Source organism: Alligator mississippiensis, chromosome 16 (genome assembly GCF_030867095.1).
Source record: "Alligator mississippiensis isolate rAllMis1 chromosome 16, rAllMis1, whole genome shotgun sequence".
Lineage (NCBI taxonomy): Eukaryota > Metazoa > Chordata > Crocodylia > Alligatoridae > Alligator > Alligator mississippiensis.
Genome location: NC_081839.1, coordinates 19,871,377 through 19,888,338, shown reverse-complemented (window position 1 = coordinate 19,888,338; position 16,962 = coordinate 19,871,377). Strand labels below are relative to the sequence as shown.

At 46.0% G+C, this 16,962-nt stretch overlaps 1 protein-coding gene across 2 annotated transcripts in view; it reads left to right on the top strand.

Annotated features, from left to right (window-relative positions):
* SLC37A2 (solute carrier family 37 member 2) overlaps nucleotides 1–16,962 on the top strand; it is an 86,686-nt gene that overhangs the window by 15,043 nt on the left and 54,681 nt on the right. For both annotated transcript variants that reach the window (XM_006257990.4, XM_006257989.4), the window contains exons 2-5: nucleotides 5,513–5,594; nucleotides 5,919–6,006; nucleotides 13,993–14,071; nucleotides 15,868–16,003. In XM_006257990.4, the coding sequence (XP_006258052.1) occupies nucleotides 5,513–5,594; nucleotides 5,919–6,006; nucleotides 13,993–14,071; nucleotides 15,868–16,003 (385 nt within the window). The remainder of the gene's footprint in view (nucleotides 1–5,512; nucleotides 5,595–5,918; nucleotides 6,007–13,992; nucleotides 14,072–15,867; nucleotides 16,004–16,962) is intronic.

The following is a 16,962-nucleotide window of genomic DNA, read 5'->3' as shown; positions in this document are numbered from 1 at the left end:
CCGGTTCCCTTTGGTACAACTGGTTCCTTGCCATAAGGTTACATGCATATGTTTCACTTTTATAGTGGTAGGTTTCATCTGCTTAAAGATAAACTGTATTTACATAATATTGTCTCTGTAAACAGAGGTCCAAAATGCCAGCTAAGTCCATAAAAGGAACCCCACAAAACTATATTGAACCTTTCATCTTTAATAGACAAGACTTAACTGCACTTCACATGAAGGAACTTTACCTTCCCAGGGATATATAACAGAACACAAATGTAAAGTCTAGAGCCCAGAATTGTTGCCCTTGTAGTTCTGGCTAATTTGCTTTGGGGCAAAGACAGAAATGAAAGGAAGTTAGTATGGAGCAGACAAACACATGAATGGAAAGCCAGACTTCTCACTCTCCAGCAGACAATGAATAGAGTATTTTGTACAAGTTAGGAGAACATGATTGTCAGACCATGAGATCTTGACAGTCATGTGCCAGAAACTCCACTTCTGCATTTAGAACACTGACATTTGAATGCACAGAAGGAAATATAATTTGGCCCTAAGGCTTGCAAACTTTTAGTAGTTGTGGCCAGAAGGATTGGAGGTAGTTGTTTTATTGTGAAACAGTGATACAAAGGAAACCAATGGGCTGAAGCTGAACTCTTTCTGTATGAGTAAGGGTTTCATTTTTCTAGAAGGGCGGGGAGGATCCTGCCAGAACAGGTTTTATATGTAGCTTGGTCAGATAAGCAATGTGGGTCATCAAGAGACGTGAATCACATGGGTTAATCTTGAGATATTAAGAGAACTAATGAATTATAGTAACTGAACCAGTGAACATTAGCTATGGATTTTTTTTCCACATGAGATGCAGGAATTTTGGAAGAAGGCAAAATTCAGTACTGACTCTTAAGATAGAAAAGAGCTGATGTTAATAATTTAACGTCCTGTATCTGAGTCTCTGCTTTTGTCTCAGTAGTGTATTTCTTTTCATAGACTAACAGAACCATGAGCAATAGGCAGCTTTAGAAGTATAAATCAAGAATAAATTGTACTGGACAGACATCTGAGTTTTTGTTTAGTTTTTGGTGGCTAGTGGATTTGCTGCTTCCTTCATCTTAAAGTAGTGCTGCTCACTATGAAGCCTAGAGCTCAAAAGTCATTGTTACTGTTTTCTGCTCTTCAGACTGCTGTTTGGGCAGGGATGTTCCTTCCTCCCTGAAAACTCTGAGCCTAGGGATTCTCTCTAAATGGCAGACAGGAATTATGTAGTGCAGCAGGGGAGAGGTGTGTATGTGTGTTGGAGTAGAAGTATGGGGATAAAATGAAGATTGGGAAAAACCTAGTCCAGGTATCCAGAAAAACCCTTCCTGATTGCACAGTATATTGGGCTGTAGAACAGGCTTGTCAGGGCAGCAGGACAAGCTTCCTTATGTGGGACTTTTAAACTAAGAAAATCTAGCAAACACTGTCTCTGAAGACATGATCTGGGTGCTTGGTATCTTTCTCCTATGAGTCTCTAAATGTATATAGCAGAATAACTGCTGGTGGAGGCAGAAGCTATACAACAACATCACTGTTTAACTTCCTGGGTAACTAAAACTTATGCCAGTGGCCTCTGTCATGTGTTCTGGCTGGCTTTGGATGCCCACCAAGGCTAGGGACAGATATTACATATAAACCGGTTTAAGTGATCAGAAACTCGTTTAAACCTGTAATGGAACAGATGTTCAGTGCACATAAACCAGTTTCAAAATGGCTGAAACCGGTTTGAGATAAATGTAGTTGAATGTAGTATCAGACTTCACTGATTTTGGCTCAAACCAGTTTATGCAATGTCTGTCCCAGACCCCTTGCTGGTTTAAGATAAACCAGATACCCCTAGTATCCCAGCATGCTCTATGGGCTGGGTGCAGCTCAGTATTCCAAAGCAGGGCTTGCCCCTCCCTACTGCTCCCTGGGCAGAGTTCCTCTGCACAGACTTGCAGACACAGCAGGGTCTGCTGGCTTCTCCATGTCCCTCTCTCCCTCCCCTGTCACCACTTGCTGCTTAAGCAGGGATCTCTTCCTTCCCCTCCCACAGCATGGACCATAGCCAGCATGTGGTAAGCTAGCTAGTGCTGTATAAGGCTCCAGCAGAGACTGCAGACACAGCAGGGTCTGTTGGCTTCCCCCTGCCTTACCCCTACTCTCTGTTCAAACAGGAAATCCCCCCTCCCCTGCCTTCCATCTCCCACAGACCCTAGGCATTTGGTGTGCTAGAGAGGTGTCTGTGAGTGTGTCTCTTCAATTTCATTGGGACAAGCAGGCAGACAGAACAGGGCTCTTGGAGCTAATCAGCAGTAGGGTTGGAAGGGACTTGATCTACAAGGTCCCTTCTGACCCTACTCCTATGAATCTATGAAACAGGTCACCCCGTAAGCTGTTTAAGAAGAGTTTGAAGTGATGGGAAAGAGGCTATTGTTTTGCTAATTGGGTGATAAAGACTCTTATCAGCTCCAGGCTACCTTGCTTGCCTGTCAGTTTGCTGCAGACAGTCTGACAAGCAGGGAGGGAGATTGAAAAGCTCTGTATTTCCAATAGATGCATGCATTGCACCCCTCCCCCACTTGCCTCAGAGTGCTAGCAAGGGTCTGGGGGCTTACAACTCGGAACGGGATCTTGGAGTCATTATCTACTCCAAGATGAACATGAGCCGCCAATGCCAGACGGCAGCCAGCAAGGCCAGCCATACCTTGTCGTGCATCCAAACATGCATCTCAAGCCGGTCCAGAGAGGCGATACTCCCCCTCTATGCAACTTTGGCTAAGCTGCAGTTGGAGTACTGTGTCCAGTACTGGGCGCCGCACTTCAAAAGGGATGTGGCCAGCCTGGAGAGGGTTCAGAAGAGGGCCACCTGCTTGGTGAGAGGGCAGCAGGACAGGCCCTATGAGGAGAGACTGAGGGACCTGAACCTGTTCAGCCTCAGCAAGAGAAGGCTGAGGGGGGACCTGGTGGCTGCCTACAAGCTCATCAGGGGGGATCAACAGCAAATAGGTAGAGCCCTTTTCTCCACAGCATCACCTGGGGTGACAAGGAACAATAGTAATAAGCTGATGGAGAATAGATTTAGGTTAGAGATCAGAAGGCAATATTTTACAGTTAGGGTGGCCAAAATCTGGAACCAAGTTCACAGAGAAGTGGTCTTTGCCCCTACCTTGGGCAAATTCAAGAGGAGGTTGGACGATCACCTGTCTGGGGTCTTGTGAACCCAGCATTCATTCCTGCCTGTGGCAGGGGGTCAGGCTAGATGATCTGATCAGGTCCCTCCTGACCATAGCTACTATGAAACTATGAAACTCTCCCACCCCTTGAGCAGCCAGTGGGGAAAAGCCTGGGATGGTGCAGGCAGACCTCCCTACTGAAAATGTCCTGTAGGGGTTTGACCACAGCCCCATCAGCTCAACTCTGTGTAAGAGAAGGGAGGGCTGCTCTCGGGCACCCTGGCTTCTAGCCTGAGCCACTGCAGGCATGTGCCTGAATTTCCTCAGTCCAGAGAGAATATCTGTCTAGTTTCCAACCAGTTCAGCCTAGCCAGGTTAGACTAACCTGCAAAGGTTGAATTGATTCAGGCTAAGGCCTGAATGTGTTTTTGAATGTCTGTCCCTAGCCCAATTGGTCTGTTCTGCATGAGAAATAAATCCAACCTATTCCTTCTAGTCTTCCAAACTACTCCAAAAATGATGAAATATGGAACATTTGTCTCCAGTTCTCTTCTGGCCATGTGGTCCCCTCCCTGTGTGGGTTCTATGTGTTCTCTTGTAGCCTCTCACTATCTGAGCATTCCAGTTTGTCTCCCTCCCATTAACAGACCCTGCTGGGACTGATACTCCATCTGTCTGTCCCAAAGAGAGACTGAGTAATATGGCAATGGGTGTGCTATCTTTATCTATCAGCTTCCTTGTTCAGTTTAAAGTTAGAAGATTGCTTAAAACTTACAAGAAAAGGTTGGGAGAACTAGGATTATTAATGTGCAGAAAAAGAAGACTGAGAGGGCATCTGATAACCCTTCAAATGATAAAAAGGTTGTTTATAAAGAGGAAGGTGATTACCATTCTCTGTGTCAACAGGGAACAGGACAAGAAGGAATGTGCTTAAATTGCAACAAAGGAAACTTAGGTTGGGTAGTAGAAATTAAGTGCATTTTCTCCATCGGTCTTCACTGTGGAAGATGCCTTGAAGATTCCCTCACCAGATCCACTCCTTCTTGGGGACAAGTCAGTGGAGTTGACCCAAACTGAAGTGTCAATAGATGAGGTTGTGAAGGAGATTAATAAACTAAACAGTAGCAAATCACAAGGATTTGATGGCATTCAGGGGACTCACGGAACAGGCCAGTGAGCCTAATTTCTGTTCCGGAAAACAGGTAGAAATAAGAACAATAACAATAATAATAACAAATTGTTCAGCACAGGAATGTACATGAATGTACATGACTGGGGAGGGATCAACATAGCATTGTCAAAGGGAAATCATGTCTCACTAACCTACTAGAGTTCTTTAAGGGTGTCAATAAACAGGTGGATCAGGGCAATTCCTTTGACATAGTATATTTGGACTTCCAAAAAGCCTTTGACAAGGTCCCTCATCTGAGGCTCTTAATGAAAAGTTAGGTAGTCATGGGATTACAGGGAATGTCCACTCATGGATTAGAAATTGTCTTAAAGACAGAAAGCAAAAAGTGAGTATAAATGGTCAGATTACAGGATAAAAAGAAATAAACAGCAGGGTCCCTCAGGGATCTTTGTTGGGACCAGTACTGTTTAATATATTCATAAATGATCTGGAAAAGGGAGCAAGCAGTGAAGTGACCAAATTTGTGGATATTCAAAGTGGTCAACTTGGCAAGCCATGAACCTCCTGCACGCGTGAACTGGAAGATCAAAAACAAGCATGTTGAAATGGGACTACTCTAATAACACAAATACATGCAAGTGCAGTGATGTGCAGACTTCTGGGAAGGTCCTTCTGGGGTTCCAGATCTATTTCAGGGCATCTGATTGCAGGTAATCTTTCATTCTATAACCTCAGTTGTGTTGTGTCAGCTGTCGTGTCCAGGGGTGTGACACTGGTCACAAAACTCTTTTGCACTTTAAGCTGTTTGGTTGCTTCTGTGTGACCATACCGTGGATGCCTGGGGTCTTCCATCTGCTGTAATCTTTCTTTTTGGCTCGCTACCTTTCTTCTAATATCAGGTGGTACAATGCCAGCCAGTAAGTGTGGGCTATCCTGTACAATCTCAGACACATAATAGGGTTCCACTGACAAAGCATTACTGAAGACTGAAGTATGTGCAGGCCATCCACCTTTTCCATATGGTGTGAGTTTGCCTGGAGAAACCTCTTTACTGTCCTTCTCCCTGAGTCCATAGGAAATGCAGACATTGTACTATCCCAGATAAGTAACACTAGTACTAATAATGGTACTACAGCAGGGCCCCAGGAACCAGAAGGTATACTTCCCCTTTGTTTCAATGTCTTTTTTTTCCCACCAGGTATCGGGGATTCATTCTTGTGCTGACATTTCTGTTTTATACCAGTTACCATCTTTCTCGTAAACCCATCAGCATTGTGAAGGTAAGTGCAGTAACTGAAATGTAATCAAGGGTGCCTTCCAGTGGATATACCATAACAATGCTCTGTTTCTGTCACAACTTTCTAATTATCTAGCCTGCTGTTGCAGGGGCCCTGCTGTGCTGGAGGGTGCCTGCTCTAGTAGCTGTACTCCGCCAGTTGTAGGTCTTGTCCGTATTGCCACAGCAGGGAGTGGTTTTCTTGCAGCTATTGGGCATGACATATCTAGGAGGGAAATGAAGAAGTTGGGTCTTTTTTTCCTGCCACCCCAGTGAAGGAGGCCTTTTGAAGGAGGCCCTGACTTTTCACCCTGTTCTGTTTTTTCAGAGTGAGCTACATCTCAACTGTTCTGCATTGGGAAGGAATCCCACCAATGGCTCAAACAGCACCACATGGTGTGATTGGGCACCATTCGGTAAGACCCTATTTGCCTACTGGTTCCTTCTCCCTGCTAAGTGCCAGAGCATCTCTCCTGACTGTATGCTGTTGTGCTCCAAGATTTTTAGCCATGAAACAAATGGCCATAAATGATGGGGATGAGAAACAGGGAAGGACTGCTCAGGGGAAATACAGAGAAGACCAGTATAAACAAATACTTTCAATGATTAAAAGGTCACACAGAATAACCAACTAGGCAACAATAAAAAGTATACATGCTTTTATACTAATGCTATAAGTCTAACATCAAAGGTGGGGGAACTTGAATGCTTAGCAGTAAATAATGACAGTAATAATAAATAACATTGTAGATATCTCCGAAACATGGTGGAATGAGGAAATTCAGTGGGATGTTGTAATATCAGGATACGAATAATACAGGAATGTTAGAATAGGTCCAGGGAGTTGAATGTTATACAGGAATTTTAAAATAGGTTGGGAAGTGGCACTCAACATCAAAGACTCCATCAAATCAAATAAGGTAGATATTTTTTTCAACTGATGAGAGGTACCATAGAATTTCTGTGGATAGAAATTCTGGGTTTCAGTAGGACCTCCCCCCCCCCCCGGCCTCTGAAATCTGGGATGTACTGTTGACCAGGATGGTAGCAGCGAGCTAGAAATGCTAAGGGAGGTGACAAGAAGAAAAACACCAGGCTGGCTTGCAGAGACTAAACTAGCTCTGAAACCAACAAGAAGAAAGGACTAGCTCAAGAATGGCCTAAGTAGTGCACAGGATTTGGTGCAAAGCATAAGTGTTACTGATGGACAAGGTTCTTTGGGTAAATCCAATATCTTTTATGAGATCAACTCAGGTAGTTGAAAATATTCTTCTTGGCAAGCTTTAGGGCACAAACACCCTTTGTCAGGCTGAGGAAGCATCTGCAGATGGTCTGTGCTGTTCCTGGATGGACTGGTAAAGCAGCCAGAGACCAGTACGTACCTATGTAAGAAAGTCAGGCAGTTAAAATGTAAATTGAAGTGGTCAGTAGATTAAAGATAGGTGGAGACAGAGGGGAAGGGGGATTGAAAAGTGGCTGTAGTCAAAGGATGAGAGACAGGAGGAAGGCAATGAGAATAGCTCGTAAAAAGTGGAGGGTTTACCTGGGGAGTCAGATGTTAGGCAGGTTATACTGTGTCATAAATCCAATGTCTGTATGTAGTCCATGATTTTTTGAATCCTGTAAATTGATGAAAAAAATTCGTAGGCTTGTCTGTGGAAGGTATTTTGCAAATTCCCTTTGAGGATTAGAACTGAGAGACTGGAGAGAGAGTGGTTTTCTTGTGAGAAACGTGCCTCCACAGGTAATTGGGTATTCCTGTCTTTGATAGATTTCTGGTGTGCACTCATTTTGGTGCATGGTTGTTCTTTGGTTTCTCCTACATATTTTCTATCAGGGTATTTGGTGCATTAGATGAGAGATATTACATTTCTGGAGGCGCAGGTCTAAGATCCAGGAATGTTAATGTTTCTGTTGAGGGGTGTAGTAGTTGTGGGGGAGCACGTGGAGCTATATTGGCAGGTAGGCCTGTGCGAGTCGGCAGTGATCTGATCCAACTTTGGATCCAGCCGCTTCGGATGCCAGGGATCCGGTCCGGAGCTCCGACCGGGTTTCTGCTTCAATTCGGCCAAAGTGGCTCCGAAGCTTCAGAGCTACCTCGGAGATCCAGCCATAGGGTATAATGGGGAATCAATGAAATATCTATAACTTTGTTGTTTTTGTCTGATTTGGATGAAATTTTCAGGGGTGGTAGACTCTGCAGAGAGAATTAAGTCTACAAAGCTTCAAGAAGATTGGTGCAGGGCTTTGGGGGGAACTGTACCCCAAATTCTTGAAAGCAAAACTCATGTCACATTTATATGTTACAACACAGGGGGGTCAAAACTGCAGGGCTGGTAGCTCATACTGAGGCCACAAAGCCTGCCAAGCTTCAAGAAGATCAGTGCAGGGATTTGGGGGGAACTGCCCCTCAAGCTGCAGACAAGCAAAACTCATGACATAGGTGACCCTGTGTGTGTTAAGGCACAGCAGGGTGAAAGCTGCAGGGGTGATGGCCCCTGCTGAGGCCACAAAGCCTGTCAGCTGTGGAGGAGATCGGTGCAGGGGGGTTCTAGGGCCCTGCACCCCTAGCTGCTGACAGGCAAAACTCATGACATGGGTGCTTGTGCATGGTTGGATATGATAGGTCTGCCAGGTTTCCCTTGTTTGTGGATTTTAGGGAGCATATAAAAAGTCCTTTGTTTGGGTAGTGGGGGGATCAAGTTCTATAGTTTTTCTTGTAGTTCTGATGGAAATGATTTGACGGTAATTTTGAGCTGCAAGGTGAAAAGGAGAGTAGGATCATTCTCTGGTTTTTTGTAGTAGGTGGTGTCAGAGAGTTGTTTGTTGGCTTCTTTTATGCAGTCTTCATGGTTAAAGATAACTATAGCTCCTCCTTTATCAGCTGGTTTATTACTATTTGATGGTTAGATCTTAGGGATTCTATGGCCCTTCTCTCTGTGGGGGATAGGTTATTATGGTGGTATGCGTTGTTGATTATTTCATTTTTCTGAAGCAGACAATATAGCAGTCAAGGTTTGGATTTTGCCCGCTGTGTGGTGTCCAGTCTGATGGATTTTGTGGCTTTTTTTGTTTGTTTGGTTTTTTTAGGGGGGGGTTGGGGCTGACCTTTTCCTTGATGTTGTCAAAAGTTGAAGTGTTGTTGGACGTTAATTCATTTCAGTTACAGAAATATTCTTTGAGGTGGAGGCATTGGAAGAATTCTTCTAGTTCTCCACATTTAAGTATTTTATTAGACTGTTTTTCTGGACAGAAATTCAGATGTTTGGGGAGGACAGATTTTTCAGCTTTGGTAAGTGTGCATGTGGAGAGATTGATGGTATTTGCGGGTTGGTTTCTTCTTTCAGTTGCATCGAGTTTGAGGTTGGAACGTTGTACAGTGTTGGTGTTATTTCTCTGAAGGTTGTTTTGTGATTGGGAAAGCTGTTCGTGGAGTAATTGGTTCCATTTCTTCTTTTTATGTTGGATGGATGTTCTGGAAAATCTTTGCTTGTCTCTTCATATATGTTGTATAATGTTTGGGAAGAAGTCTGGATTTTTCTCTTTTAAATTGTTGTAGCATGTAGATTTCCTTCCTCAGTTGATTTCTTTTGGACTAGGTTAGGTGAAGAAGATGATTTCTAAGTTTCTCTGAAGCTCACCTGCAAAGTTGTGAAGCATATTTGGAATTGGTGTAATAGTCAGAGGATTGGAGATGTTTAGTCCTCTGGGACTGATGTTGTGTTTCTTGCATAGGTTTAGAAAATATATGTTGCTGTTGAGTCTGGCGTCTTTCTTTTTCATGTTGTGTAGCTTGCTTCAGTGTTACTGAATTGCTCTGCAATAGTGACCACAATGCAACTGGCTTTGACATTGACATCCATGTAGGAGGAGAGATGAGAAGAAAATCCACTACAGTAGCTCTTAACTTTAAAAATGGAGACTACACCAAAATGAGGAAGCTAGTTAGACTGAAGTTAAAAGGGGCCCCTAAAAGGATGAAAGACTTTTAAGCACATGTGGGAACTGCTTAAGAACACAATATTGGAAGCACAGAGCAAATGCATACAGCAAATCAAAAAAATGGGAAGCAGACCAAAAGAATGCTAGCATGGTTTAATGGCAGGCTCAGCGAGATGGCTTTTTACTATCACTTTGTAGTGTACGCAGAGGAGTGAGACTGTGTGCCAGTTTCTTAAGTCATGGGGGTTCCCCTTGGCAGGAGGGTCAGCATGGCCCTCCTGCTTGACAGGGAGCTCCCTACCTACTTCGGCCTCAGCCCATACTGCAGCATTTCTGGGCTAAGGACATCCCAGAAGGTGTAGTAGGTCTCTGTGGTCAGCCTGTCCATGCCCAGCATTTTGTTGGTGGGCATCAAGTGGAGGGTACGTAAGAGCTTGGCCAGGATGATAGGACCCTCCAGCTGGTCCCAGTTGCCCACACTGACCTGAGGCAGTCCCTCCACAGGACCTGGCAGGCATCAGTGTTATTCAGATTTTGTGAGAAAACACCGCATAGAAAGCTCTTGTCCTTACTCACAGCTTGTCCAGACCCATGAGGGGGGTGCGATCATCTGCCAGGAGGCAGGTGAAGTATTTCTTGGGACACCTCTTCTGCTCCAGGGCATAGAAGAAGCAGGAGCTGCGGTCCATCTGTTGGAGGAGCTGGATATGTGAGTGGACCAACATGCTGCAGATGCAGCAGTTGTCCAGAACTCAGAACTCCTTCCATCTTTCCTAACACTCTATGCAGAGAGACGGGTTATTTGAATCAGCAGCCAGGCACCTCTCTAGCTCCAGGACCTACCCCACAAACTGCTTCCTGGCTGTCTCCCTCTGCTGGGTGTGTCCCTGGGTGTAGCTGCAGTTAGAGAGATGGAAATGTACCTTCCCCATGTCCCACCATCTCCAAGCCCAGGGAAAGACCAGCTGCTGCTCATGCCAGGCCAGCCAGAACTTCTGGAAGGCTGCCATGAAGTCTATATCAGGGGCGGGCAAAATGCGGCCCAGGGGCCAGATGCGGCCCACCAGGCCATTCTATCTGGCCTGCGGGGCCCCTAAAAATTTAGAAAATTAATATTTATCTGCCCTGGGCTGCCTGTCATGTGGCCCTTGATGGCTTGCCAAAACTCAGTAAGCGGCCCTCTGCCCAAAATAATTGTCTGCCCCTGGTCAATATCCTCCAGCAGGCTGTTATTAAAGTGCCATTAGGCCGGTCCTGGATGTTCACACTGCAGCATGACCCGAGCATAGGTCAGAAGTTGGTTGCTGAAAGGGGCCAGCCTGATGCCGGAAACATGGTCTTGGGCAGTGTTCAGCATGGAGATGTAAATTTGGTTTAACTGAGAGTAGTGCATCTGCTCCTCCACCCTGAAGTGGAAGGTGAAGGTGGTGGTGCTGTCAAGCTGACAGGCACACTAAACATCTACCATGCAGTGGTCCAAGCAGTAACACCAGGTGTGGGGCCCAGCAGCAACCCCACCACCCTCCCGTACATGTTGAAGGCATTGTGGAAGTTGTGGGCCCAATGATAATTCATAGTTGGTAGAGTTGGAAGGGACCTGAGCAGATCATCAAGTCCAACCCCCTGCCATGGGCAGGAAAAAATGCTGGGGTCAAACGACCTCAGCTAGGTGATTATCTAGTCTCCTTCTGAAGACACCCAGGGTCTTCAAATTCCTGGCATTGCACTGCTTTGGCCCCTTGCCTTGCAACACCAGCACTCTCACAGCATTGAGGATGAGCTGGAAGTCCCTCAGCAGTTCAGGGACTTGTTCAGGAGGGCTGAGTTGGGGAGGCATGGTGAGAAGAGCTCAGGACTCCAGCTCCTCCAGAGGCTTGAGGGGAACATGCCCCACAGTGAGCCCTTTCTCCACTGCCTCCTGGGTGGTGGTCTCTGTGGCAAGGAAGAACAACCTTTTGCTGTGGAACCTGGAGGCCACCACAGTCTTGTTGGCTCCCACTGCCTGAGCCAGGACCTGCATGTAGTTCATAAAGTGTGGGCCCTCTTTCTCAGTCAACAAGCACTTCACCCCATGCCTGTGGATGAGGGCTAGGAAGGAGCCTCTGCTGCCTGAGGCAGAAGGGGCAGTGGTGGTGGAGGGCCCAGGCTCGGGGGTTGTGGGTTTCCCTGCAGCAGCCTGGGCATAGCTGCAGCTTCCTTGCTGAGAAGCCATGCTGGCAGGGTCAGGGACGGCTGAGTGGGTGTGGTGCACCCTGATGAGGAGCACCTGGTCCCTACAGGTGTTCGTGGCTTGCGGTTGGAGGCCAGCTCTTTGCCCTTCCTACCCCCTGAGGGAGTAGGGGTGGGGAAGGAAGACACAGGAGGAAAGGGAGGCATGCTGATGGTTTACTCATTCTAACAAACACAAGGGCAGTGAAGGGTGGAACACGGGACTCAGCATACTGGACAAACATGGGTGCTGCTGAGGCAGCTGGTGCAGGTGGAGTGCTCCCATTGGTGGTGCAGGGTCCCCTCAGACTACACAGCGTCCCTGGCAGCACCGGAGTGGGTGAAGATGCAAGTGCAGGTTCAGGTGCACAGATGCCACCCCGGAGGTGGGAGGGCAGTGACAGCGGCAGAGGCAGCAGCAGTGGTGGTGGTGGTGGTGTGGGGGCTAGCCCAACAGGGGAGCAGCAGAAGCCTCCTTTGGAAGGGCAGCAAGCTCCACAAGGGAGTTGCCTCTGCAACTCTTGTCCAGCAGTACCTAGAGGGCAGTGGTGGCGCCCCCTAGTGGACACAGGAGACTGGGCCAGAAGGACCTATGGCCTGACCCAGTAAATGACAGTTCGTATATCTATGTAATATTTTGTATGGCCCTGGGAGAGCTCCCTTCCATCACTCTGAGGATGCAGTCATGAGGCTCTTGGTCAGCACTGCATGTTGGAGTCCAGGGCCAGTCAGGAACAGTGACTTCTCAGTGAGCACCTGGCTCTGGTTCTTGTTGAAGTGGCCCAGGTCTCCTGTAAAATGTAGGGGCTGGGAGGCTCTGACAGCTGGGCAGAATGACTGGCTGCTTGTAGAGCTGCCTGCCTCATTGTCTTCCCAGTCTCTGTTCCCTCTGTCTGTTGCTGCCCCTCTGGTTTTCAGTTGGTGGTGTTACTTTGTTTAATCTTTCGGGGCGGGGGTGCAAAGAGCATTGCATCCTGACCTAATTTTTTACTGTCTGTGGCCCAAGCCGCTTTCCCAGGAGGAATCAGTATCTAGCTCTGCTCTTTGCCAGTTTAAATATGACTTAACAGGTCACAGTCTAATGGTGAAACATCAGCACATTCTGGCAAATGACGTGATTAACTCTTGAGGTCATAATATGTTTACAGCATGTTTACCTATCTCATTAGTGCATTCCCTGGCAGTTGGTTCCCAGGCCACCTGGGCTGATCTGAGCCAAGTAGAGGTTATTAATCAGCTGAATAGCACCTAATGTGCTTGTCCCAGGTGCAAAGGACAGTCATACATCCATATGTAATGGAAGCTATCAAAGCGTGTATCAAATGCCAAGACAGTCTGGAATGGAGAAGGAGTCTTACTGTGCAAGTAATAAGGTTGAGACTCCAGGCCTCAGCAGTAATCTGGGGTAAAGTGGCATAGAATTAAAATTAGGGTTGCATGTCTTAAACTTTTCAGTTTGGTAACCTCTTATTTAGAGTCAATTTGCAAACCTTTACATCTATCAAAAGAAGGGACAATAGAGTCTGAAAAGCAATATATTGGCGTATCTTCTTTGGGGAAAATTGTGTCAAAGGGTGAAGGATGGAAAATGTTATTACAAAAACTCAGGACTGTTTTGAGACTAAAAACTGATACAGAATTTAATTCCCCAGGTTGTCTCCATTGCCCTGTTTGAGCTTTGACTTGAATCAAAACCTGGAAAAAGGGATTGTATTTTCATTCAGTTTAAATGGCAATTAACAAAGTAGCACTATTGTCCCAGTACAAGGTGTTAATTTGGATACTTGACAGGTACTTAGAATGGTACAATAGGTTTGTCCCCTTGTAGGATCCTGGGATAAAAGGCTTTTGAAGCTGTGTCAAGTTTCTGGGCCTTCAACACCCGTAGGTCACACAGGAATAATGTATTCATGTTTGAGCAGTGCTTTAGAGTTTAGACACACCTAATGCTATCATATTAAAAAAGGCCATGGAGAATGAGTTCCTAAGGACTCTCAGCAGCAGCCTGAAGATGCATAGGAGGAGTAAAAAGCAGTTTCTCATAGGGGTTGTGAGGACTTTCTGTGATGAAAGGTAAACACTGGGGAAGAAATTAGTGCTAGGAACAAGCCTAGCTTTTGCATCTCAAAGCACCCCCACAGGTGGATAAAATGGTAAGAATAGGCACATTGCATTTGTGGGAATGGGATCCTGAACACGCACCTTACTACTGTATCTCATGCTGACTTGTAATATTGTTAATTTTTTTCCAGATAAGGACAACTATAAGGAACTCTTTGGAGCCTTGGATAATGCTTTCCTAGTTGCATATGCAATAGGGATGTTTATCAGGTATGGATTTCACAGGCTGATAGCATTTAGGGAGAAGAATGGTTACTATCTCCTGGGAATTTTAACTCCAATCTCACACTTTTTCCTGAGAAGCCTCACTGCTCCCCATTAGAGTTCTCTTTATTCCACAGCTATACCATGAGAACTTTTTCAATAGCAAAGCTGCTGGTAAGTGGAATAAGTTCTTGCATCAGGGCAGCATCTCTGCCTGATGTAGTGAGTTTTGGTATCCTGTCCGAAGGTAGTCTGGGTTTTTCTGATTCTGGACCCCTAAATTTCCCTAGCAGCTTCAGAAGGAATGGGACAGGATATGAAGAATAACCAGAACCTCTTTGGAGTAGCTTTAATTAATTGGTTAGCCATCCCCTTTTACCCTGGCTGGGTTGGCATTTCCTTGGTAACTAAAAGCTATTGCACATTTGCTTGACAAATGCTGTGATCTGTTGGGCAAATTATACTGCAGAATGCAAATAATGGTTAAGGAGCTCCCTTAGGAGTGAGCTCCCATCAACTTTTTTTTTTAATGTGGCCAGTTTCCCTTCATCTGGGCAGGATGAAGAGATCAAGAAGTAAGGAAAGCAGGTGCAAAGGAGAATGTTTCCTAATCTAGATAGCCTTTCTGCCCCTCTCCCTCCCCTCCCTACACACAGCTGGCTTCTGACTTTAGAGTTAGTACCCTGACCTGCAAAACTGGACTCCTTCTTGTGATTCTTGCCTGTTCTTTTCAGCCAGATTTGAAACTCTGTAGCCATTCATAATCTCTGTGCAAATACTTGTCTCCTTTGGGTTTAGGCAGTTGATGCCAGTATAGTAAGAGTCATTCCAGCTTGGGATTTCAGCCACATCTTCCTGATTCTAGAATGCAGACATTCTTTGTGAGGTGTTTTGTTAAGGTTTTTTTCCCTTTCTTCATGGACTTGCCTTTTTCCCCACCCCTAAAAACTAATGTTGTGGGGATAAGAAATAGTTACTCATTAGTAGTCACTAGCTAGTAATAATTATCAATAAGAGGTGTTACCAACCTAGTTGTACATTATTCTACATGTAGTGAAATTCTCATCTACTGTTTATTACTTTGCTGTTCATAAATTTGGTTGCTTGGTTTTGTATTTGAAGTGTGTCCTGTGTATCTGAGGGACAGCTTGTTGTATTGATTTGATTTGGCTGGGGCAGGGTCTGTGCCATGGATGTTTGATTTGCCTGGAGTGTCAGTGTGCCATACTTTCAGTCAGCACTGAACCTAAATGTAAATGGTAAGCTAGCTTGGGGCATGCAAGATGTGGCTTCAGCATTGGCCAATGTACAGTACCTCTTACAATATACAGTACTTCTTATAATGTACAGTATCTCTTAGAGGTATTAAGAGGAGAGGGGCATTCTAGGTAGAGCAGATTAAAAGGGTGTCTTGGTACTGGGACACTCTCAGAAATGTTTAGCCAGATGAACCTATCAAAAGTCATTGGTTCAGGGTCTGGGAGGGAATGCTGACATTTCAAGTTTGGTTCTTGGTTTTATTTTTTGCCTAGAATTAAAGGAGCTTTTTATTTTTTCCAGACTATGTAGAGGTGGTTCCATCCTCTCAGCTTTACTGTGAATAGTGCAGCCAGGAACTCATAGATTCCACTGAGATGGCCATCTAGGCAGAGAGAGCAGAAACCTCCCTTGAATATATCTGAGCTTCCAGTTTCTGGGAGCTGCACAAATACTAGTGTCCAATGTGTTGCTCATCTCAGTGTCTAACCAGCTGATTACTTTGGTGTACAGATGTATTTATGGTCTCCCTCCTCTCTGTGCAGCGGCATTTTTGGTGAGCGCCTCCCACTGCGGTATTACCTATCAGGCGGAATGGTGCTGAGCGGAATATTCACGTCCTTATTTGGCCTTGGCTACTTCTGGAATATCCATTTGCTCTGGTATTTCATCCTCATCCAGGTAAAGAGACCTCTTTTCTTCATCTATAAGCCCTTAATTTACTACAACATTACATTCAATCTAAGCCATGGTTTGCAGAAGTCTTCTGTGCAGAGCAGGCAGCTGAATGTTGCAGCTTCTAGGGGTATCTCTTCCAGCACAACTGCTGTATGTTTGTGACTGAGAAGAAATCAGATAGCTTCGCACAGCCCTAATAAAAGCTTCGGGTGCTGATTTGATTCAGCCTGATTCAGTGGCCAGATCTCCAAATCCAAGTCAAATCAGGGGACCAGTTAAAAGGTCTGAATCAATTTGAAACTCTCTGAATCTTCAGAAAAGATTCAGAGAGCTTCTATGTTTCGGACAGTCCCTGGTGGCTGCAGCCTGACTCACAGCTGGTAAGTAGGGGGCAGGGGAAGAGGGCCTGGAGGAGGAGAAGGGACCATAGGGGGATGCCTGCCAGGACCCATCCCCTGCCTGCTCCCCCAGCCCCCACACCATGGCTGCCCCGCCTGCCCCAGATCCGGCCCTTTATGGAAAAAAAAAAACCTGAGGAAAAACCCTGGGACTCACTAGCTCCTGCAGCTGCCTTGGGGTTTCGAGGTCTCCTGGAAGAGCCCCCCACATGGTGTGGGACAACAGGGGTCGCCCCTTGCCAGGCAGGAACAGTGAGTCTGGGAATTTTTCTCGGGTTTTTTTGTTTTTTTTGTTTTTCTTAAAGGACCTGAGCTGGGGCAGGTGGGGCAGTCATCGGGGGACTGGGGCAGCGGGGGTGGGTGGGGGGTTGGGGGGCTTGTACAGAGCCCCCCTACACAGTGTGGGGCAGTGGAGGGCAGCAGGGATCGGCTCCCCGCCCAGCAGCACCTGGTGAGTCGGGGCTTTTTTTTCAAAGTGCTGGGAGCTGGGATGGGCAGGGCAGCCATTGCATAACTGGAAGAGCAGGCAGAGGATGGTCCTGGCTGATTCAGTCGAATCGATTC